This window comes from Falco peregrinus, chromosome 2 (assembly GCF_023634155.1).
Source record: "Falco peregrinus isolate bFalPer1 chromosome 2, bFalPer1.pri, whole genome shotgun sequence".
NCBI lineage: Eukaryota > Metazoa > Chordata > Aves > Falconiformes > Falconidae > Falco > Falco peregrinus.
The window spans coordinates 88,646,611-88,669,544 of record NC_073722.1 but is presented as its reverse complement, the minus strand read 5'-3'; the positions used below and the strand labels follow the sequence as shown (position 1 = coordinate 88,669,544).

Sequence of the window (22,934 nt, the reverse complement as noted above, 5' to 3'; positions counted from 1 at the left end):
TTGGATTGAAAAATATTCATTCAATAGTTTTAAGGTTTGAAAATACCTTAGTTAAAAGGCTAAAATTAGCTGTATTCATAATGCCAGAAACAGTCCACAGATCGCTTTTTTTTCCTGCCCTCTTCTCATCACCCTCTCTGTTTTTACTGGAAAGACCCTTAGCTTGGCCAGCACTTGCAAGCAACAATACCATATTCATAAGGCTTATGGTATCTTGTCTTCTAGCCCAAAGCACACACTACCAAGATCAGTGCCATAACTTACAAACTGCACCCAGCCAGCTCAATCACTCTTTGCGCTATCACCATTTCAAACAGCGTAAGAAAACAGTGTTGTTCCTTGAGTTATCTTACTACCCACTCTTTGATTATTTCAGGCACCTTGGTGTTTGAAGGTACCTGCTGTTACCGATTCTAGCACAGGTGTGCTCTGTGCATCTTTAACATACTGAAATGAAAATAAAGACTACGAAGGTAACACTTATCTTCCCTCAACAAAAATGTAACGCAAAATGTCACCGCAAGTGGGTGACAATTCAGACAGCAGCTGTATCATGTCTGAAGGTCTGCAGCACACAATACCTCTTTCCTAGTGCAAGTGAACAGGTTACCTGAATCAGGTTATTTGTTAATCGAACAAGGCTTGGAGTTACAGAAGAGTCTTTCAGGATGCTGTTGACTGATGATAATGAAGTATCTATTCCTGTAAGCAGTTGTGTTACCGTAGCAACCCACTCTTCTTTAGCAGAGGCTGCTGTCATATTAATCATCTGCTGAATTGCTTCATTCAAGGCAACTTCTGAGCATTCAAAGCATTGCTTGTAATCTTTCAGTTTGAGTAGGGAGTCCTAGGGAATGTAAATATGAAAAAAATCTATTATAAGGACAAGAGGGTTATTTTAAACAATGAATGCACAGCAGGGCAAAGCAATACACTAGATATAATGTAAATACAGTTAATGTAATGTAACTAATGAAATGATAACAGAACACCTTTAAATATGACATTAAAAAAATACAATAAGATATGCATGGAGCCTAGATAACAAATATACAAGTAGGATCTAAATTTCACAAAAAATCATTGCTAAATCTTGCTGCTTTAATAAAAGACGAAAAAAAAATTCAAGAAAGGGATGACTCTTTCATTTCTCTTACACAGAAATTACATTTCTAATTTCTAACCTACCTAGAACCTGAACAAAATGTTTTGGCAGACAACAGGCATACTGATCTAGAGCTGCCAAGTATATGGCACGTCAGACTGGCTTTAAACACACACTTCTTGCCACTATTAAACCATGACACTCACCCATCCTACCACCTGCTTAGGAACCATTTTTATTGTCTAAAATTCTGATACACAATTGAATAGGGGCTCTACAGCAACAGGGTTTGGATCTTTGTGATCTTGTGCTGCCATTTTATTACTTCATAAATAACAAAATAGCAACTATAAGGCTAGCATTATAGCAACATCTCCTGCTTCTTTCTACTCTGCCAAGCTTGGGTCAGGAGATGGCACGGAGCCTGTAGGATTTGGTTCAGTCCAGTTAAAAGAGCACCAGTCTTTTTGTGCCACCTCTTTTTTTTCCCCAGAGAACCTGATAGGCTCAAATTGTTCCTATAGCTGAGCTCGTTTGTACCCTTACTTTCATAGTGTCAAATCGACTAAATCTGTAGCAATTATACTGAATCTACCTATCAACAGTTTGTCACTCATGCAGGACAGATGCACTACATCATAAAAATCATACATATGCTAGATAACTTTTAAGTTTCAGAATCATTGTAAATTACCATATAGTCAACATGAACAAAAGCAGGAAGTATTCACAGCAGGTGCAGATAGCATGAATCCACCCACAAGATCTCTCTGCAAATGATTCAAGTTTACTCAAATTTACAGGTTTTCTGGCCATTTCAGGCAGGCTTCAGATATCTTATACTTTTAGCCACATTCTCAGTTAGCAAAAGCTGGTGTATTGCTGATGATGTCAAAGCTATTTATTAGCTTTGCTTTGTAAATAAGGCTCATTAACCATTAACACCTACTCTAGAAATCCTTTGATCTTGTTTTCAGGAATAAGTCCTAATATCCTACTAAAAAAAATTTTTAAGAAATAAAACAAACCTGTAGGAGAAGCAGCTGTGCTGGTCTCTCTGGTATGGATGTTACAAATTCCAGATGTTTTGCTCTGCCATAACCATTAAAGCATAATGTTGGGCGAAGCAGATGCACCACTGCATTATAATCCCCTGCCTCATACAGTCGCTGTATCTCTTCCAAAGACTGGCATCTCTCCAGAGATTTTAGGTTCTTTTCAATCTGCAAACATCACAGATGACACAATCCAACTTTTTGTCTTCAAATACATTTGAGCACTGACATTTCCCCTAGCAGTTTAGCTGTAAAGCTATATGAACTCCACAGCTACATTCAGGAATATAAACCAGGAAGAAAACACCTACTATGCAACACTTCACCCATTCCACAGATTTTTAATTATTATATAATATGACTTTAGTGCTATAATGATTTTAAACTTTTTTTGCCTTAAATCCCAAACCCACACATTTCTACACTGCAAGAATACATCCATCAGATGGACTTCAAAGTGAAGATGGCATCTCCTGTGTTGGAGTTCATCCCCCAAAACAGCAATAGAAAGAAGATGGGCATCTCTTTGTTTAAAATGCAAATTGTTATGTGAAAAACAGACTCCTGAAGCAAAGAGCTCATTTAAGCAAATGTGAAATTTATGTTTAAGAAAAGATAATAAAACACTAGTCTAATAATCGACTGTTCTACATGCAGCTGCTCTAATATTTCTATTTTGCATAAAAGCAATCTTAAGTTGTACGGGACCAACAGATCCAAAAGATGTCTTTTTGAAAAGAAGATGATGGCCTTGACATTAAATTATGAACTTGTCCTTTCACTCTTCGAAAAATTCTAGGACAGATACAGTAAGCTTCCATCACAGAAGAACTAATGCATAGATGACATTTGAAATTGGGAGGGATGGAGTGGGGAGAAAACAACTGCAAACTAATTCTTACCTCTTCTAAAGAAACAACAGAATCAACATGTAGATTAGGTAACCGTATTACGATGCTGCATTCATTGCCAGCTTTAGCTTGCATTGTAGTGGAGCTCTGTAGCATTTCAGTGCAGATATCATAGTTTTCAAGTGCCTGTTCCATGTCTCCCTACAGAAACAGTACAGAGGAAAACAAACAAACAAAAAAACCCACCTCGATTCTGTCTGCAGCAAGGCTTTCTAAAGCATGTAGAAAATGTTTAAATTCAATGTAGGCACTGCCAGTGTGATTACTGCATATCATTCCAAATAAAAAACAAATCCAATTGTTAATCTCAAATTAAAAAAAAAAAAAAAGGCACTGTATCTTACCAGTGACTTCAATAACAGGCAAAATAAACCAGAGAAATAGAATTCAGCTTGCATAAATTTGAAAAATTCATTTGGATTGATAAAATCCCCTTCCTTTAAAAACATCAAGAGTAAAGCTCTAGAAATAACTCTTCCATTTCTGCAAATAAAGACACTAAGTTAAAAAACATTCTTATATTTTACCAAGTGAATGCATTCTATTCCCTCTGTCCAAATGAAGTAGATACTGAAGTTGGTTGGTCAGGAGAGGAATGCAAGCTGCACAAGCAAAATATAACTCTATATCTAAAGGAAAAATGGCAGTGGCCACATAGGAACTCTCATGCTTAGGGGCAAAAAATAAAAATGGAAGGAACTGGTTAGCTCACACTTATGAAACTGATCGCATTATTAGTAGACAATTGACCTAAACATAATTGATGCATAAACGAATTCTTTGATGTCCTGAGGAAGCAACACTTGGAGGGGAAAATAAAGTCTGGGATCAAATAACATTCCTTTCAAATTATTCCCTTAATGATAGGTTTAAAACCCTCTCTTCAAAATCTGCGTATTATATTAAATGTCTCCAAAAGAAGAATCACGCTACCTTGAAAAAGCAGAGGGGAGACTAATTAAACACACAGACTGCTTCAGTTGAAAGCTGCATTTTGGACTGTCTGGGACTTTGATAGTATCCTCTAGTCCAGGTCCCCAAAAAATCCATGTTCTGCAGCTACACAGTACTACTCCAAATAACTTTGAGCCAAATATTATTTTTTTTTAGGCTGAACATGAACTAATTTAAACAAAGACTTATGTATTAAACATACCTGAATATTAGCATAGCATGCTAGACCTCCTATTTCATCTTCACCTCTACCCTTAGGGATAGTTAATTATATTAAAAAGTAAAATGAAATAACTATGTTTTGAACCAGTTCTATTGGCACACTTGAATGAGCCGAGATTCCCAAATCACCTGTGGCATCTCTGAACAACATTGATTTTAATTTGAGAAAAGTTTTATTTGTTAAATCAAAACAAACCTGGAGTGCTAGAAAGCGAGCTTTCAGCCAATACACTCGAGTGACAAACTCCATCCAGCCTTCCTCAAATAAATCTCGCTGTGAAGACGCAAATGACAGCTGCAACAGGTCTCCCAAGAAATGAGTCCCTGGGAAGTCAGGACCAAACTTCCCATTCACAGAGGCAGCAGGGCAATTTCGTGGAGAAACTGCAAATCAATTGATTACATTTTATCATAAAGGTACTAGCATCCCATGACAAAAATTCCCATATACTAGTATTTCAAAAGTATTGATCTACTTTAAGGCAAACAATTGGTAGACCAATAAAATACAGATCTGAAAGACATTAATTAAGAAAATATAGCTTCAAATTCCAATTAATTCCTGGAAACATGTCTTCATACACCTTGAGTGCTTTTAGAGTCTGAAGAAAGTAACGTCCAGTTCTCACCTGTAGAGCTCTTCCCTTTTGTCAGTAGCCACTGATCTAACTGCAGTTCCATGCAAGAAAGGCTCATCAACATCATATCCTTCAGAAAAAGTATGGAGATATCAAAGAAGAGTATATAGGAAGACATTCATTAAAAGAAGAAAAAAAACACCAAAACCCACACACAAATTTGCAATTTACTTCAAAGAAAATCTTCAACTTGTCCTCTTGGGATTTCTATTCCCAATCTATAACTACTTCTTCCCCTGCCTAAAGGTGTATAATAGCATTTACAAATCAACAGATACAAAACAAAACAATACTTAGAAGAAGCATTAAAAAAAATTTAAATCTCAGCTCATAAAAGAAGCTAGTGAGAACAGCATTGCCTGATGTTAGAAAAACGTGACATCCTTATTTTTTTATCTGGCTGAAATAAAACTATATCAAATTGCTCAATCATGCTAAAAACATGTTTCCAGAATACAATAAAATTACTGATATCTGAGAAATAAAAGAGTATATCCTATAACTTTTTCAGTATTTATCTCCACAAAACTGAGTATGTTCTCTAGTCTTATCAGCTTATTAATCCTTGGTGGATAAAGTTCAGAAGTATATTAAAAATCACATCATCGCGGATCTCTGCCAGGTAATTTTGTGTAGTGAAGGATATACTACTTTCTGATTAAATTCATACGAATAAGGGCAACAGGTCCAGCTGTAAAAAACACATACTTATGAAAAGGTTCAAAAGTCTGCATACATTACCAGAACAGCTCTTCACAATCTTAAGAACCCAAATTATTACATTCAGGATAGCTTGCAAATTAAAATAAATTAAAGTATGAAAAATAATAGACAAGCATGAGGACAGGGACTGTTAATAGTATAGCTACAAATTGTTGACTTTTAAAATTTTCCATACAAGCAAGCAGTTATGCAGTCATAACGAGAACCAAGGGAATACATTTACAAATATATTTACGTTTGTTTAAAAAAAGGGTGTGTATATATGAAAAATATACAGAAATACCAAAGTCACAGGATGTATAAAAATATAACATCTGCTACATAGTAATACTTTCATTTGTTTTGTAAAGTCAATGGAACATAGTTTTCAGAATTAATTTTTCATTTGCAAAAAAGTAGAAACACTGTTACTATGGAAAAAAAAAAATTTCAAACTGCAGTCATACCAAAGGCAAGTAACTCTCCAAATGAACAAGCATTGCTAACATTGAAAAGATAACGTTGGCAGGTTCAGTGGACAAGAAGTATCAGTACCGGTTTTATAATTCAAGAAGTATCATCTTGTGTCACCCAGTTTAACATTAATTTACTAAACTTACCATTTTTTCTGTTTGCATTTGTGAAGTCCACAGATTTATAAAGGTAATAAAATGGTGACATCAGGGTGGTGGGGTTGGTTTGGGCTTGTTGGTGGTTTGGGTGTGGTTTTTCACTTAAATTGCAGGTTATTTTAAAACTACACTGTATTCAGTCTATTTGGAGCAGATATTGGCTGATTGAGGGTCAGCATATGAACAGAACGGCCTCTCTACTCACCTGATGACAAAATAAAACTGTGTCATATCAGAAGCAAAGGGAGGGAAGAAAGAGAAAGAGCAACAACAGAGTAAAGTAGTAAACTGTATTTACATCTATAGTATTTATATTACATCTATATGTGTGTGTATATATATACACACACATATTACGTGTAGGGTATACACAGCATCACCCAGATATGTTCAGGAGCTCAGGAACAGTTACATGAGCTGAAGTATCCCACAGCTCACGACATGTGCAACAGCTAGGACAAGCAGCTCCCCAGACAAGAGCTAAGTAGAACCTGCATCTGATGGCTACATTTCAGTTCCATACTTTTGGTACACAGAAAGCAACACAGCAGCAAGTAGAAGTATAAGGAAAAGTGTTTCATTACCTTGATATGCTGATTACTTGAGTCCCTCAGTAATGGATTGGGAAGACTACTACTATGCTTTCTCCAGCTATTATAGATACTAAGGACCACCTCACACAAGCCAGGAGGCCACTTCACTAAGAACTTTTGGCTGATGACTTTTAGATATCTCATCATAAGCTCCAAGATCCCACCATTGTTCAGGTTATCCAGCAGGAATTCATGAACATCCTGTTTTTCTAGAAAGCAGATAAACACAAAGCTGTACACATTTAAGGTCAAGGCAGACTATAACCTGAAACAAATAGGCTTCATCAGTGTTTTATGCACTAATCTTGCAGCAGTTCTCCTGTGCTGTGTAAATGCAAAATTAAGTTACTGTATTCCAATCTGTTTAAATGGGAAACCCCACATAATAGATGCACACAGTAATTAAGCATTTCCTAAGACTTAAAAAAAATCACACCTGTTACCAAGATATTTCTATGCCATAAAATTATACCTTTTAAAATAATGTATACTTCTGTGACCTTCTAGATATGACAAGAAAATACAGAAAATAAAGCATACAATATGGAAGAAACAATAGAGAAGGACTGGGGGTTATAATGAAATCCTTACCAGATTCCATGAATGTTGTAGAATCAAATGACATTCTATGTGGTCCAACATGCTGGAAATTCTCCTCTTTGATCTCTGACTGTACCTCATAGTTATTGAAAGGGTCCTCCTCCTCCTCTGGATCCAGTTTCCTCAATCTGTGTGAAAGGGGGACAAAACCTAAAATATCAACAAAATCCTCGTTCTTTCTTTCACTAGCAAGTGAAATCTAATGATGGCATGCTGTGCATATTTAACAGTGGAAGTTCATGAACTGAGGTAAACTCAAGCTTACCTCCAGTTCCCAAATTTTGCCCAAATGAAGACTACCTTGTTTATCTATCTTATCCATTTTGATGTCTGCATTGTCCTCTAATTCAATCTCACATTAATAAAAGCTTTCTTATTTTTCAATTAGTTTTTAGTAATTTTCACTAACAACAGTTTTATTACATTTACAAGAGGACAACGCATCGCATCTGCTTCAAAAAATAACATGGGTCTTGTGGCTTTAAGGTTGGGGGATATCAAACAAAACCCCAAACAGCTTCTTCTACTTAGCTCTTGACACTCTCATAATCAAAGTTATTGCTGTACAGTACCTGGAAGGAAGGAATTTCACCAACAGCTCTTGAAAGTCAACCTTCTCCTCTTTTTTACACTTGGTGTTCCGGACTCTAGCAGACCTCCTTTTTGCTGTTTCACCACTATCTTCTGTAATTCTCCTTCGCTTCACACCTTTCTTAGATTTATCACCTGCAGATATGTCACCTAGAAACAGAATTTAAAAGAAAAGAAAAAGATACTGACTGGTTAAATCATCAAACAAAAAGTGGATAATTATTTAAAAAAAAAATAATCATTTGTGGGTGACAATTTATTTTATGCTACACCAACACTTGAGATTCATTGGTTTCCTTCTGAAGACACTGCCAAAATGTAAAAATAATTAAAAAAAAATCACTATATAAACTGGCTATGGTACTTTGCATAATAATGTTGATCTGACGCAAGAAGCAGACTTACTGTAAATTCTGCATTTTGTTATTCATTAGTCTTGAAGAGGTTTTTGAAATGGGAATCAGAGGAGTCTGCCTTTAACTCCAGAAACACCTGTAAATTCCCATGAATAGCAACAAAATACTGATAACTCCTTGATAGTCTTAGACATGTAAATACATATACAGCTACAGCACACAATATTCAAACCTCTTGCTACAGATTTCAAATAAATACAGCTGACAGCTTGGTTCTCTCAGGTTCTTAAAGTTACATGTGAGCAGAAAAATAATACAGTTATCTTTTTCTATAACAGATCATTCATTCAAAGGAGGTCAAGATTCTTCACAACATTAAAAGCTTGATATGTACTGCTGCTGGAACAGAGCCATGGCTCTTCTAATCTTAAAGACTCAAGTATGAGGCAGTAACACAAAACCAGAAGAGGTTATATACTCCTGCACTGGAGTAACAATTAAGAACAACTAATCAACCTGACTCAATTCCATTATATAGGAAAGTAAGTCCACTGTCCTAACCCTATGTCCTTTGTCTTAGTCAGGAACCAATTGTTTTCAGGCAGTTTAGGTGGCCTTCCTTTCCTAATGTGAAGGGTTAACACAATTTTATAGAGCTCCACTTCACTTTTTCTACAAGATGTTACATATATGCTGCAAAGTTCTGAATCCACCAACATGCAGTTTAAAGACAGCATTTCCTGATTAATTTTGTAGTGCTTTCAATACCCAAATAAACAGGAAAGATAGCTTGAATCTTAGACTGAAGTACCTTGCTCACCTACAGCAGCTCCCGGTTCCAATGAATTCTGACTGTGACTTGGAAAGCTGGGTGTCATTGGAGTATAAGGTAACACAGGATCTGGCATTGTCACCACTGGATTAGTGCTGACAGGAGTTGGCTGAATAACACTGACAGGAGCAGAGGTAGGAGAAAGAATCAAATGTTGAACTGGGTCTCGGTATTCTGAGAGATCAATTCTCTTTCCCAGACTGGGTCGAGGAGGATCACAAGTTGTGAGGTGGTGATACATGGCAAGTAAAGCTTCTCCTAAACACTTCCACCTGCACGTGGAAACACAACGGCATTACAACCATTAATCCTTGTCACATTATCTTCTAAATTATATTTACAAACCTAACCCCATTCAACACCATTTTTCACCAGTAGCTTAGAGGTAGCAAGAGCAGATTTTCAGTGGGAGAGAAATACGCATTTCAGCGTCAAAATAGAATACACCACTTCAGAAAACAAGAACAACATGTGGCAGCAGGCAAAAGTTTTCAGAGGAAACTGGTGAATTGGTTGCAGCAGGAAGGAAATGGGAGTCAATAATGTGCTAATCTTACAAAATGCTGAGGAATTTATTCTATATTGAACCCTAAAAAAAGAAGTGTCAACGGAAACTTTTTCAGGTTCTGCATTCAGTCAACAACAATAAAAAAAAATCTCACCCTTATCCACAAGTAGAAGCAACTTCTCTGCAACAGGACCTACATGCAGAGTACATTAATATTCCAGAAAAACATGCACTAAAAAAACCAAACCAAAGCCCAATCCTTTATGCCTTAATAAAGACATAAATAACAATTTATTAGTATCCTTATATCTTGCTGTTTTCTGTTTAGCCTTATTAACTTTGGTTTCTCTTGAGCTTATCTTATTGTGCCCCAGCTTGACATTTTTATGGTGTCTATCCCTTCCTCCAAGGCCATGTTTTCTTAACTGTTTGTAGGGGTTTAACTAACATCCTCTGTTTTTCAAATTCTTTCTTATTTTTCACTATAGATATTTACCCTCCCACCCCCCCTTTTTTTTTAAAAAAGTAAATAATTCTCGTATCCAGAGGAACCTTTTAAAAAGAGAAAATATAAAGACATACGTGAAAAAGGGAATGGCCTGGACCAGCCTGAGGTCTGGTTCTCTCTCACGCACTAGCAAAGCCTGTCTTTTCTTACGTAGCTCCAGTGCTTCATCTATGATTCTTCCTGTTTCAGCTGCACTCACATTTACATTATGGATAGACATGTCACTAAGAAATAACAAGAAATGAAGACAAGTTAAAGTTTTGTTGTTTGGGTTTTTTGTTCTTTAGGTTTTTTTGGGAGATTCATTTGAAATCTTCCTATAATGTAACAGAAGTAAACAGTGTTAAAACAGGCATTCAAATAACATTATTTTACAAATTTTATAGCATATACATAGAAGTGTTCACCATCTGAAATCTTTGTTCTGCCTTAAAAATTAAAAGGGAGATTGTCCTATTCTGCTTTCCAAACACTGAGAAATTAAAGGAAAGGAGGTTTTATCTTCTTTATGTGACAGAAGTTTTTGGTTCAGAATGAAATTGTATGGCTGAGAAATTCTTGTCATTTCAAAAGTGCTATTTCGAGGAATTCATGTAATCAGAAAATTTGTAGTTGGGAATTGTGTAGTCTTAGTCTAGGAATGAATTTTTGAAAGTGAAAAATTAGCCACTTCTTCAGAGATCTCACAATCTAGAAACAAAAAACAAGAATCAAAAAGCCTTGGCTTAATTCAGCATGTAACTCATTTTAAGAGCCAGATCTAAGGCAGCTTAATAAATCAGGGTCTCTGTAATTAAATAGGACTTTCTGCTAAGAATTTACTGCTATACATAGAATCCTAGAGCCTTAAAATTTAAGTTATCCCTTTTATATCTTCTAAGTGCTCTGTATTTTTGCATTTTAGATGTTAGAGTACAGTAGTCTAAAATGTTAAACATGGTTTTGACTGATTTATTGCATAACTGAAGGATGCATGTTCCACTTCCATTTACCACATACACCTTACAAAGGGTACTGATGCTATAGCACATGAAGCTATTATGATACTCAGTGAGATCGAACTATAATTAAACTAAGAACTTAACTTCTTCCTTGAATTCTGCTGACCATCACAGCAACATATTACAGTATCAGAAGCAGCTCTGATGCTGAATGATCAGTTAACTTAAGACAGAACCTGTAAATTTTACAGGTCTCTACTTCCTTTTCCCACTTTCCTCCTACCCACTCAATACTATAAAATCCACCCAGAACGAAACAGTATACTTTGTAGAGCTACATGACAACAAACTTTTAATGAAAGTTTTACATACTGCAATAAAAACTGTAATAATAAAAGAATAAAATCTCATACATAATATTGCGAAATATTTTCAGAGTTGTAGTAGTCTGAAAGTTTAATAAACTAAGAATTTCTGCATCTCAGGTACTAATGAAACATACAGTCTTTCTGACTATTCATTTGTGAATAAAATAAGTCAGACTTTAAAAACCTACTGATAAGAGAAAACTGTGTCAAGCCACAAATTTGTAACTGCTTAGAAAAGCAGTAATGTGGGACAGTTGGGTGGGGGTTTGGGGGTTTTTTTGGTTGTTTTTGCTTTTTTTAATCATAAACCAAAATGAATGCTGCAGATATCAGCTGCAAATAAGTAAAATAAAACAAAGGAAGATGATGACAACAGCTCTAGGTATGAAAATAAGTGAGAAGCACAAATGGCTTTTTTGCCTCTTTCTACCTCCCTCCAAAAGTAATTACTGAAGAACATTCTGTCATTAGCACCAACACTTAACGTCAATTACTTATTTAGAAGGCAGGTCAGCAAGATATTGTTATAGCTTAAAGCATTGCATCTCACTAGCTTTTCTGAACTACCCCAAACCTGAAATTACACTCCAAATGGAGTGTACACTATAACATGACATTCACCATTTGAGGAACATCCGTAAGGAATCTTTCCGGAGGCAAGGCTGCTCCTCAAAGATCTTCTCCTTCAGAACCAATCCTTTGCTATATAGACAGTCTTTTTCCAGAGCTTTACAGATGAAGTACAAACATGCTGACAGAGAAATAGAAATTGAATGGTCAGCGGGTGCTCTGGTTCATTCAAAAGCTCCCGTTTCTGGGCCATGAAGCCCACTGAATTCCACTAAATATGATATTTAGATACATATGACACCACTGAACTCCAACTAAATATGACATTCAGATAAATTAGACCAATAGCTTTGTAAATGTCAAATAATTACGTCTACAGTTAAAATAACCTATTATGTCTTCCCAAGTATTATATCCAGAAAAATACAAAGTTTGCAGAACATCTTTTATTTACTTTCAAGACTCCAATCCTGCACAAAAGAAATTAGAATCATAATCATTTAACATTTTCACATTATCAACTGTCTTAACTGCAGATTCCATTAGTGTAACAAGCAATGTATCCCACGTTTTTGCTCACGTGGGCAGTTATGTGAAGAGAATTAGGACCATTCCAGTAGGACAAACCTAAGTAATCAGACTCAACATTTCTGCCAACTTGTACCTTCTCTCCTAATCTTCCTCTGAATCACTTCATCCACTAGATATTACTCAAATAAAAAAATCTTAGGGTCAGTTGTATTAACTGCTGTAACTACAATTAATCATATTAGGCTATGAACTAGACTGTCATTTTATACCCAAATCCTGGAACTATGTAGCTGGAAATGACTAGAAAGATGAAATCAACACACATCAAAAAGCAAGAGAACAGTCTACAGGGAAACTTCTTGCAGAGGCTCTGATCTAAGAGACCACAGGTACTTTCAGGGTAACCAGAATTGATAAAAAACAGCATACTTCATCATAAAATAAAAAAAAAAATCACTATCATGAAGTAAAAGTCTCTATCATACCCTAATGTACTGCTTACACAAGGTACGCTTTCCCCTGTACAATTGTGTTGTTACAATGTTTTATTGATATGTAAAATTACACATTATCTTGAGAATTTTTTTTAGAGCAGTGTACTTACTTGTGTAGTCACTCAGTGTATACAAGATTGTGATAAGGTTATCTAAACAAGGCCAGTGATCAGGATTACACCTGAGACCTTCTTCAAAAGCATGACGAGCCAAAGGTAGGCGGATTAGTTTTATTGCCACACGACCGATTTTATACCATAGGTTGACATCAGTAGAGTCTAGCATTACAGCCTAGAAAGCATGACAAACATTATTCACATTTCAGACATGCACATCCACTTGTCTACAGGGATTAGCACTGCTTTAGTTTTCAGCAGGGTTGTGACTGATTTGGGGACTGAATGGTGGACCAGTTATATCACATATAACCTCAGAAAGTATACAGAATTCAGACATGCATTCAAATCACGTACACTGAAAAGTGTACATACGTATTTCGGCAAGTTTTTGCCAAGATGGAGGAGCCAATGTTTTCTTTCAGCTGTACTGTACCTCCAAATAAAATTCTATGGCTGTCTCTAAGTCATCCCGTTGTGCTGCCAGTTGGGCTAGGTTTTTATAGGTGGAATATTTTAACATCAGGCCTGGGTGTTTCAGCCCCTCTTTCTCATCACCAGAAAGAACTGCCTAGAAATGATAAAATAAATGCAACACAGGTATTAGAAATTAGATAGGTAAAAAGAACAGCAAATAATTTGCCAGTTGATAACACTGACTTTTCTAATTAGCCAATGAGAAATAAAGTATTAAATACAATAAAAATAGTTTCTTTCTCTAAAGGTCACTGACCTCTCGCAGAAGACGAATCTCAAGCAGCTCATGATAAGCTTTAGCAGACTCTTCGAATCGGTCATGTTTCTGAAGGTCCAAAGCTTTGTGGTACAAAGCAAAAGCTTCTGCTTCCTGTGGTTTAAAGAATTAGAACTTATTTTGTCGGGCAAATTTTTAAAATACACTTATTACAATATACTTGTATTTGTTAGGAATATCAGTGGTTTCACACTTGTAATACTTTCTGCTATATAACAGTCCACATCCAGGCTGTATTGCAGAACATTAGCTTTACTGACCTAACATAACTCATGTACCTTTTACCTTGCTCAAGGAGGGTTCAAGAAATAAGATACTAACACAACTTTCATAAAACCAAAAAATTATGGTTGAACAATCCCTGCAACAAGGTAGGACAAAATTCTCATCAAGACAGAACTTCATTAAGAAAATTGTGGGTTCACTTACTTGAGCTTCCTTTGTCTGTGTCTTATGACTTTTGAAGGTACCTTCATAGTCATCCTCAATTGTGGAGCTCGCATTCAGTGCTGCAATTCGAATCTAGAATGACAGTCAAGATGCAACAAGAAATGTTACATCTACATGTATCCCAGTTTCCATGCAAAATTAATTTTTCTCATTTTTTTAACTTTACTTTTTAAGTGGACAATACTAAGATCTCTCTACATACAAGAACTGTAACTAATTTAGTCATCACTAATTGCAAGTAATAAAATATCAAAACAATTTGCCCCCCAAAATCAGTGGAAAAAACAAAATTTCAAGTGTCTTGCAAGCAACAGCTTCCCTAGAACAGGTGTGTGCATTACAGATTTTTTTTCAAATTCTTAAATTTACCAGTAACTACAATCACTCCAACACCAATGTTCTCGTTCTGTCAATTGATTCTTAGCCATGAGGTAAGAGGAAATTTTCAATTTTATTTCTACCAAAACATCTCAATAAGCCCTTACCATTTTCACAGCTATTCACACTGTCGTTCTCCAGGATTAGGAAAAAGGGCCTAACACAAACAGGTCTGGAAAGCAAACAGGATTAGAATATTTATTTTGTCCATAAAGAACGCATTCAGAAGTAAAAGACAGGCTGGGAATATTTTAATCAATAACCAGTTAGCTGTTCTATGTCACCACCACCCCATGCCAAGAGATAAACTGCCCTGCTACATAGGAACAGTTACATTAAAGTGAATTTTAACTAGAGAGAGAGAATAAAATACAAAGTTAAAAACATCCAGGGTGACTTTCAAGATTCTAGTCCTGACAGTAAGAGGGGAGTGGAAATATTGGCAATGTAATTACAGCTATAAGGTTAGTCAATTACTGCATAATATTTAATGAACATACATTATATTAACATTACAACATGAATTTTAATGACTAAAAGCTAAAACAAAAAAAGCTTCTTGAATACTCTGACATTTCATAAGCATGAATCATTATAGCTTATGAGTTTATCTTCAGTTACTTTTAAAAAAATTTATGGAAGTTTTCCTGCACCTTTTATCTATAGCACAAACCAGAATGCTGTCTTATGTCTACAGACCACAGCACTTGGAAATATTTACAGAACAGGAAAGAAAAAAAAAAAAAAAAAAAAAAAAAAAGGAAGCTTTTCTGTGTCAGATTGACTTTGCAGCAGGCCACAGTGGCTGGTCAACCCATTGCTGCACCTAGAAATTCCTGATTAAAAGTGCTTTCATTACTGCTGTCCCTGTTAGAACAAAACCAGTGTTTGTAACACAGGTTACAAACATGGAATGTTGACCAACCTCTACAGACCACCTCTAATGCAAACACAAGTTACAGATACTGCATATGTATTTCTACATTCTGAAGGAAGGATACTAATATTTCCAATCTTTTTTCCACTGATAAAAAGCTGAAAGGGGAAAACACATATTTATGATCTGTAAGTCATTTTCCCTCATAACTAAACCCATAACATATCCCATTGCTTGAAACATGTTAGTAAAGGCAAAAAAAAAAAACGTGAAAAGAGTTGTGTGCTGCTTCTTTAGAAAAGCTTCACCGCCACATGATAAAACCTTCCTATCAACTCAAACAAAAAGATGACACATGCAAGACAGGATAAAACCAGACTTTAATAATGGAGACCACATTAATAGAACAGTAAGTCCAGAATTAACCACAGCAGGAAGCAGTGGGAGTTTTGAACTATAAGCTGAATTAACTCATACATCATCATGATTAGTTCTGCATGTAGAGAAAATAATGCTTTGACTGGAATTTCATTCATTCAGCAATGATGTTTTGCTTGCCCAGGCACTACTTACTTTCCTCACTTGCAGCTAAATCAGACTGACAACTGCACAGCAATAAAGCATTTTTCTCTTCAAGTCACTGAATAAACATTAATAAAACCTCAAATCTCTTTCAAGACAAGGATTCATCATCTACTTTGCATATGGAGAAAATATATGCACAGAGATTAACGATTATCTCTTTTAGAAACGCTGAATGCCCCAGGTTCTGACAGAAAGTGCAGATGCTTATGACATCCAAGTAAGACCCTGTGACCCCAAATCAATTAGAGACTTAAATGAGTGTCTTCAAGTTCACCCACATATATGCCTATATTCAGAAATATGCTCAAGTATTTTGCTGAATCCACAAAATCTTGCTTAAAGCAGCAGAGGAAGTCAACAGGAGAGAGACTACAGTCAAGAGTTTACTTCCGCGGTTAGACTGCCAGTGAAACCACTACTACAAAAAAGGTGAGGAAACAATTTCAGTTTTACTTTTTATTTATACATAAAGTTGGTAACAAGTATTTAGCACCTCTCCTTTCTGATGTTCACAAGTTGAGAGACAGCACAACCAACCAGAACAGTGTAATCCTTTTGAAAAATCAGGACATGAATATTGCTCCGCGCAGCTTTTACACTGGTGTGTCAGGCGGGGGCGGGGGGCGTCTCCATTTTTTTTTTTTTTAAACCAGGCACCGTACACGGTTGCAAACTTAACTGTGGACTGAGTTACAACACTGTCATAATGGCTAGGAATTAAGTGTGCCACTACAAGCACTTTCAGAGGAACACAGCTATGTAGCTACATCAATTAGGTGGGAAGAATTAGCCTAATATAAAGTACTACAAACCGGTTTGATTTTTTGCAGTTACAAGAGTGTCTCACTGTAAATCTGTGGCTATGACAGGAGCGAACATCCTCAAAAGGCAACAATACCTCATTAAAGCCTCCTGCCTTCATAATTTTGTATCCTTTTACCTCAGTAAAAGCTTGTGGGATTCTCAACGTCCAAAAAGGAAACAGGGAGTGACTCGGGCTGCCCTGGCTTTTGTTGTTGTTGCTACACTTGGGGTCCATACACTGCAAATACATACTTGTTTAAAAAAAACTCTTGAGTTTTGTTTTGCTTTTAACGTTGTAAAGACCACCTCCGCCGCATTTTAGCAAAAGCCGTTTTCACCGAAACCCGGTCCCTTTCCGCGAAGGGGAGCGGGGACGCCCCTCACGCCGCTCGCCGGGCTCCAACGCTCGGAGAGCGGCACAAGGGGCCGGGAGGAGGCGGGGGCGGGCGGGAACCCACGTTCGCCGCTGACCGGGGCTCCGTGGTCGGGAGCCGGCGCGGACCCGCCGCGTCGGGCCGGGCTCTCCCAGCCCTCACCGGCGGGCTGCGCAGGGGCAGGGCCAAAGCCCCGGCAGCCCCTCAGGCCCCTCCACGGGGCCGGGGCGGACGGGACACTCACCTCGCAGGGCCGCCCCCGAGATGCCGGTGCTGCTCCCGCCCGGCGGGGCGGGGCGCGGCCGCCGCGGGGCCCCCGGCGCGGCTCCCTCAGGCGAGCAGCGGCTCCCCGGAGACACGGCCTCAACCGGCGGTCTCCACGGCAACCTCCTCCAAGGCCCGGGAGACCCGCGCGCCAATAAAGGGGTTACCGATTGGCCAAGCTGACGTTCCTCAGACAGCCAATGGGAACGCTGAGGACAAGGAGGCGGGCAAAGGCGGGCGGGGCAGCCAGGGCTGACAGGGCCCAGGCTGCCTCTTGTGCCCGGAAGCTGAAAAAAATTCCGGATGCCCTTTCCAATGGGGTTGGGAATCATCCCAAAGCCAGTGGTTTTCCCTAAAACTCGCCGTGAAGCGAACTGGGGGTGGGAACGGGCTTTACGCCCCTGGAAGGTGGTTCTGTGCGGTGGCAGCAGGACGATGCGAGGCAGGGACCCATGCCAAGCAACTGCAACAGCTCCTTGTGGAAATCATTTTATTTAAATGTAATGTGATCGTACTGCAGCAAGTCTTAAAGGAAAGGTGTGCCACCTGAAGCCTGCCGCAAGCCCTCCTGGTGCCCGCAGCGCGTGGGGACGTCCTCTGAGGTGACCCAGGTTGACAAGGGCACATGCGGGCCTTGCCTGTCAGTGGGATATAGCCACATGTGTAAAGCCACCTCTTGTTACAAGTCACATCACGCTGACATGGTTAAGCTTCTGCTCAAACGTTTCACTGAATCAGCATTTAGTGCCCTAGGAGTCTTCATCCGGAATGTTTGGAGTCCGGGGCCCCATTTGTGTGGGAAAATAATACCCATCTTTCCATCATGACACACCAACAACAGGGTTGCCATGAACAGCAGCATCGCACTGTTATGCTTGGAGAATGACTTCCAAAGCTATCGTGATTCTGTAATATTTTTGTCAGTAGTGCCCTTCAGCATGCTCAGGGCCCCACTGCCGGTCTCTTGTGTAAGTAAGTGGAAAGATTGTCGACAGTTCAAAGGTCTGAACCTGGGTAATGGTTACAGAGTGTTCAAAATTGGGTCGTTACCTTTGAGTTTACAAATAATGCCTATACAGAGTTCTCAAACAACAGAGGCCATTCCTGGGAGCAGAAATACTAGTTAACCTTAGGAGGTTAAGCCTGGAAAGTTACAGAATCAGTGCAACAGTTAAAAGATCTACCACAGCTGGGAGATATTAAATCCAGATGTCAAGCAGGCTCCATCCCATGGAAGAAAGACAATTTGCATGTGGCATTCACAGGAAAGGGATTTCATAACATTGTTGCTGAGGGTAGTATATCTGATTTTCTCCAGCTACAAAACAACAGCAACAGTGGTTTGAGAAAATGTTTCCTGCTTCTGTTCGTTTCTGTGTGGGTGCTGCAGGGTAGGTTCAGGGACCTGCATAACCCCTTTGCAGGGTATCCTTCTTGAGCCCTAAGATATTGTACGAATCTAACATCAGCTCAGTGGGTAAAAGATAGGCCATCTCTTCAGATCAACATGAATATAAAAAGTATATTCAGCACGGGCAGCTTATGAAGAAAAACAGCCAGCTGCAAGCTCATAGGGCTTTCCAAACCTCATTCTGTGCTCAGTCCCTAGCACCAAAAAAGTACCATTTGGCTCAGACCAAAGGACAAACAATTCATCCTTTGATTAGTATTTTAACTGCTCTAATAAAAGAAAGCTCTTAATCCATGCGCCATAAAATTGTCAAGATGGTTCTTGACTTGGCACTTTCACTGTGATTTTATATTATTCTAGGATGTTTTGTCAGGTAATGCCAGAATGCACAGACAACATGGAAATGGGTGGGACAGTCACACTGAGGACCCATTTTATTGACATCTTTGCACAGCGTACTCCTTTCCAAGCTTTGCCTCTCCTTCCCCAACTCTTCCTGCTCAGCTCTGCAATGCTGGAAAAGTCACTCCCAGGCAAGAGCCCATATGGGGAGCAGATGGGGGTGAGGGGAAGGCATGGAGCCTGAAGGTACCTAGCAGTGGCAAATATGGCCCAAAGAGGTAGAGCTGGGGCACAGGACAGAGCAGGGTTTCTCTAAACAAAACAAAGGCTTTGGCAAGAGTCTGTGAGTAGAAGGACTTCGAGGAAATAAGCCATCTGCAGATCAGAATTAAAGCAATATTATTTTCTGCATTTCAGAGTATTCACCTCAACCTGGCCCAGCCCTTCGCAAAGCCAGGGCTCTCTACCCTCTTTCCTGCAACAGACTACTCCTGACTTACACGCATGTCTCAGACTCAGTTCACCTACCTGTTTGCTACCTGAGTTTCAAAAACTTTTTGTTGAAGAGACCTCCTGAGAAAGCAGAGACCTGCACAGCCATGATACCCATCTCCAAAAACACAAAGACCTACAAAACCCCAATGCTGTAAGCCAATAAACTGACACTTATCAAAAGAGGTTTTGATACATTTTATTAACGAGATAAGGTGTAGCCCCCGTAGCCCGATACACAAATTTGTATTTGGTATTATATTCCTGACAGATTTCGCAGACATAGAAGATATTTATGCTGCATAGGGAACAACCAACTTCAAATGGTAATTAGAAGGAATATTTTCAACAACCTGGAGACCGCAAACCATAAACAAATAAAACTAATGAGAATGACAAAGGAGCGCAGAAGCACCCTTCAGCCTTGTATTCCCATGTTCCTCTGAGCTCCCTGCCTGCAACCTGACCAAGTCACAAAGTGGAAAGAAAACTGATAAATGTTTTCATTACCAATGGAAGGCAGAGAGAACATTATACGTAAAAAGTACCATGCTTTTGTTTTAGTAAAATGTCGTGTGTATTTCAGTTATAAAGTGAGGGAGCATATGGGTCTTAAAAGCCCAAAACACTTCCCTGGAGGGACAATAAGCTGAAAACACCAGCCACAGAACACAGTGAGATGCTGTGTTGTCCCAAAACTGCCTGTAACAGTGGGGCAAGGAAAAGTATTTTGAACAGAAGTGTGAGTAACAGGAATTAAAGTTGGCAGTAGCAGAACCTTCAAAATATTTTCCTGTGGGTACAGTGCAAGTTTTCAGAAATTACTCCCTCCACTACATGCTGCCATCAGCACATGAACATTCAGCTATGAAAACCTTGTGGACAAATAACATTTTGTAGGAGCAGCCACCAGGGTGGCAATGGTACAGCACAAAGCATAAGATATGACATAAGCCTTAAACAAATAATGATGTAAATGCATAAACTTCCCTCTCAATAATCACCTCTTTCCAGAAGAGCCTTTTGAGGAGCCTAAAAAGAGTAGAATTTGACTTCCAGGTCTTCCTCCCCACCCTGGGACCCTTCTGCTACCACAGAGAAACAAAAAAGGATCTTTCTGCCTTGCAAAGTATGAGAAAATCTGGATACACCTCAGAACCTCTCCGCTCCTCAATAAAGCCAAATGTGTTCTGGAATTAAACTTTTTGCTGCTACAAGACAGCTTTGTCTAGGCCTGTGTATGGCCATCACCAGGTTGCAACGGCTTAGCCATAGGCAGTGAGAGAGCCTTTGGGCTACAAAGCAGGCTTGAAACAAAGACCTTGAACTATTTTAGTAAAATCAGTATAGCTGACTGCCCTGCTCTTCAGCTCCAAGTGCACAGGATGCAAAGACAAAAGTGATTCATACTTCAAAAGTGAAGGTGCAAAGGTACACAGATTTGATCATAAGAGGAAACAAGCAGATAGTTGGAGCTGGTCATCTCTGGGGTTGTCTTTACCATTGCTTCATTCCAACCAGCCGCTCAGGGAATCACAGAAACGTCATGACTGTTCTGTTCTTGCCGATCTGCCAGGGCTCCAGCGGGTAAAAGCGGATGACAATCCTTTTTGGGTATAAGAGCAAAAATGCAGTGAACAGGAAACATTATTTCATGATTAAATATTATCCCTTCCCAGTTTGCAGCGAGCAAGAAAATCTGAACTAAGCTCTTGCTGTCTCACACTTCATGGTGTTAATTTAACAGAAGCAAAAATAGGTTGTGTGCAAGGAGGGCACAAACAGGTGCCAGACTTCATCCACACAAACTGAAAAGCAGGCTGAATTTCAACACTGTTTATATGAGATACTCATCCATTTTGGAAGAACCCAAGCAGCTCATGATCTTGTTGGGTATTTACCTTGACAGCACCCAAGAGGCAGGGAAATGCTATTCTCTCCTCGGGGTGACATGGAAGAGGGGTAGAGTGGGACACAGCTTACCTCCAGGAACAGCCTTGTCCCAGGATTTGACATGATGGCCCCACTGCAAAGCTCCACCAGTTCCCACGAGGTTTTGCACCATTACACCAACTGCAACTACTCATCCTCAGCGTTTCCCAGACTGTTCAATGAGTGCAAGCCAGCCCATGGGTTTATCCGGACCCACACCGCGTGTCTGGGATTCAGCATCCAAGGGCATTAAGAATAGCCTTGGACCTGCATGGGAACCTACTCATCATCCTGACTCCCAAGCCTGCACCCCTGGGTGCTGTTCCATGTATTCCCGGAACTCAGCGCCCCGTGGGGCCGCCAGCAGAGCCCCCCCGCCCCGCGCCCGGGCCGGGCCGCACTCACCGCTCGGGGCCCAGGCCCAGCTGTGCCGTCAGCACGTCGAAGAAGCGGGCGCTGTGCCGCTGGTTCTGCTCCGCCGAGCCCACCACGCCGATGGAGGAGACCAGCAGCTGGGCGCAGGGCTCGCCCGAGCCCGCCACCACCATGGGCAGCCCGCTCCGCACCGTCACGTTCACCCGCTGCCGGCACAGGCCCCGTCAGCCGCCGCCCCGGCCCCGCCGCCCCGGCCCCGCCGCCCCGGCCCCGCCGCCCCGGCCCCGCCGCCCCGGCCCCGCCGCCCCGGCCCCGCCGCCCCGGCCCCGCCGCCCCGGCCCCGCCGCCCCGGCGCTCACCTCGGCCGGCTTGCCCAAGATGGCGGCGGCGGCGGCGCACAGCTCCTGGGCCAGCCCCAGCGGCAGTCGCCCGGCCGGCAGGTTGGTGTCCAGCTCCAGGAACGGCATGGTGCGGCGGCCCCGCACCGCACCGCGGCTCCGCTCCGCCCCGGCCTGGCCCCGCCCCGCTCCCGCGGCTCCGCACCGCCCCGCCCCGGCCCGGCCCCGCCTCCGCGGCCGGCAACGGGGCCCTTGCCCCGGCCCCGTGACTCCGGGGCCGCCCGCAGCGACACGGGGGTCGCGCCCCCCTCGCCCTGGGCCAGCCCCTCGC

At 40.2% G+C, this 22,934-nt stretch overlaps 2 protein-coding genes across 7 annotated transcripts in view; both read right to left on the bottom strand.

Annotated features, from left to right (window-relative positions):
• Positions 1-17,861, bottom strand: part of CABIN1 (calcineurin binding protein 1) — a 118,028-nt gene extending 100,167 nt beyond the window's left edge. For 3 of the 6 annotated variants that reach the window (XM_055794846.1, XM_055794850.1, XM_055794849.1), the window contains exons 1-17: positions 17,694-17,861; positions 14,917-14,981; positions 14,411-14,503; positions 13,961-14,074; positions 13,664-13,798; positions 13,222-13,402; positions 12,138-12,267; positions 10,282-10,431; positions 9,171-9,463; positions 7,985-8,153; positions 7,404-7,540; positions 6,804-7,021; positions 4,877-4,955; positions 4,444-4,631; positions 3,063-3,212; positions 2,134-2,328; positions 611-847 (exon numbers count right to left, since the gene is read on the bottom strand). In XM_055794846.1, the coding sequence (XP_055650821.1) occupies positions 611-847; positions 2,134-2,328; positions 3,063-3,212; positions 4,444-4,631; positions 4,877-4,955; positions 6,804-7,021; positions 7,404-7,540; positions 7,985-8,153; positions 9,171-9,463; positions 10,282-10,431; positions 12,138-12,267; positions 13,222-13,402; positions 13,664-13,798; positions 13,961-14,074; positions 14,411-14,503; positions 14,917-14,919 (2,472 nt within the window). In that variant the 5' untranslated portion in view covers positions 14,920-14,981; positions 17,694-17,861. Of the gene's footprint in view, positions 1-610; positions 848-2,133; positions 2,329-3,062; positions 3,213-4,443; positions 4,632-4,876; positions 4,956-6,803; positions 7,022-7,403; positions 7,541-7,984; positions 8,154-9,170; positions 9,464-10,281; positions 10,432-12,137; positions 12,268-13,221; positions 13,403-13,663; positions 13,799-13,960; positions 14,075-14,410; positions 14,504-14,916; positions 14,982-17,211; positions 17,314-17,693 lie in introns of all 6 variants that reach the window. The other 3 variants (XM_055794848.1, XM_055794851.1, XM_055794847.1) reach the window with 2 other exon arrangements.
• A 2,280-nt stretch (positions 17,862-20,141) lies between these two features.
• On the bottom strand, positions 20,142-22,806 carry DDT (D-dopachrome tautomerase). Its single transcript, XM_055794820.1, has 3 exons — positions 22,625-22,806; positions 22,296-22,471; positions 20,142-21,564 (listed from the first exon to the last, which is right to left on the bottom strand). The coding sequence occupies exons 1-3, from the start codon at positions 22,730-22,732 to the stop codon at positions 21,492-21,494; spliced, it is 357 nt and encodes a 118-aa protein (XP_055650795.1). The 5' UTR covers positions 22,733-22,806; the 3' UTR covers positions 20,142-21,491.
• Positions 22,807-22,934: the final 128 nt, after the last annotated feature.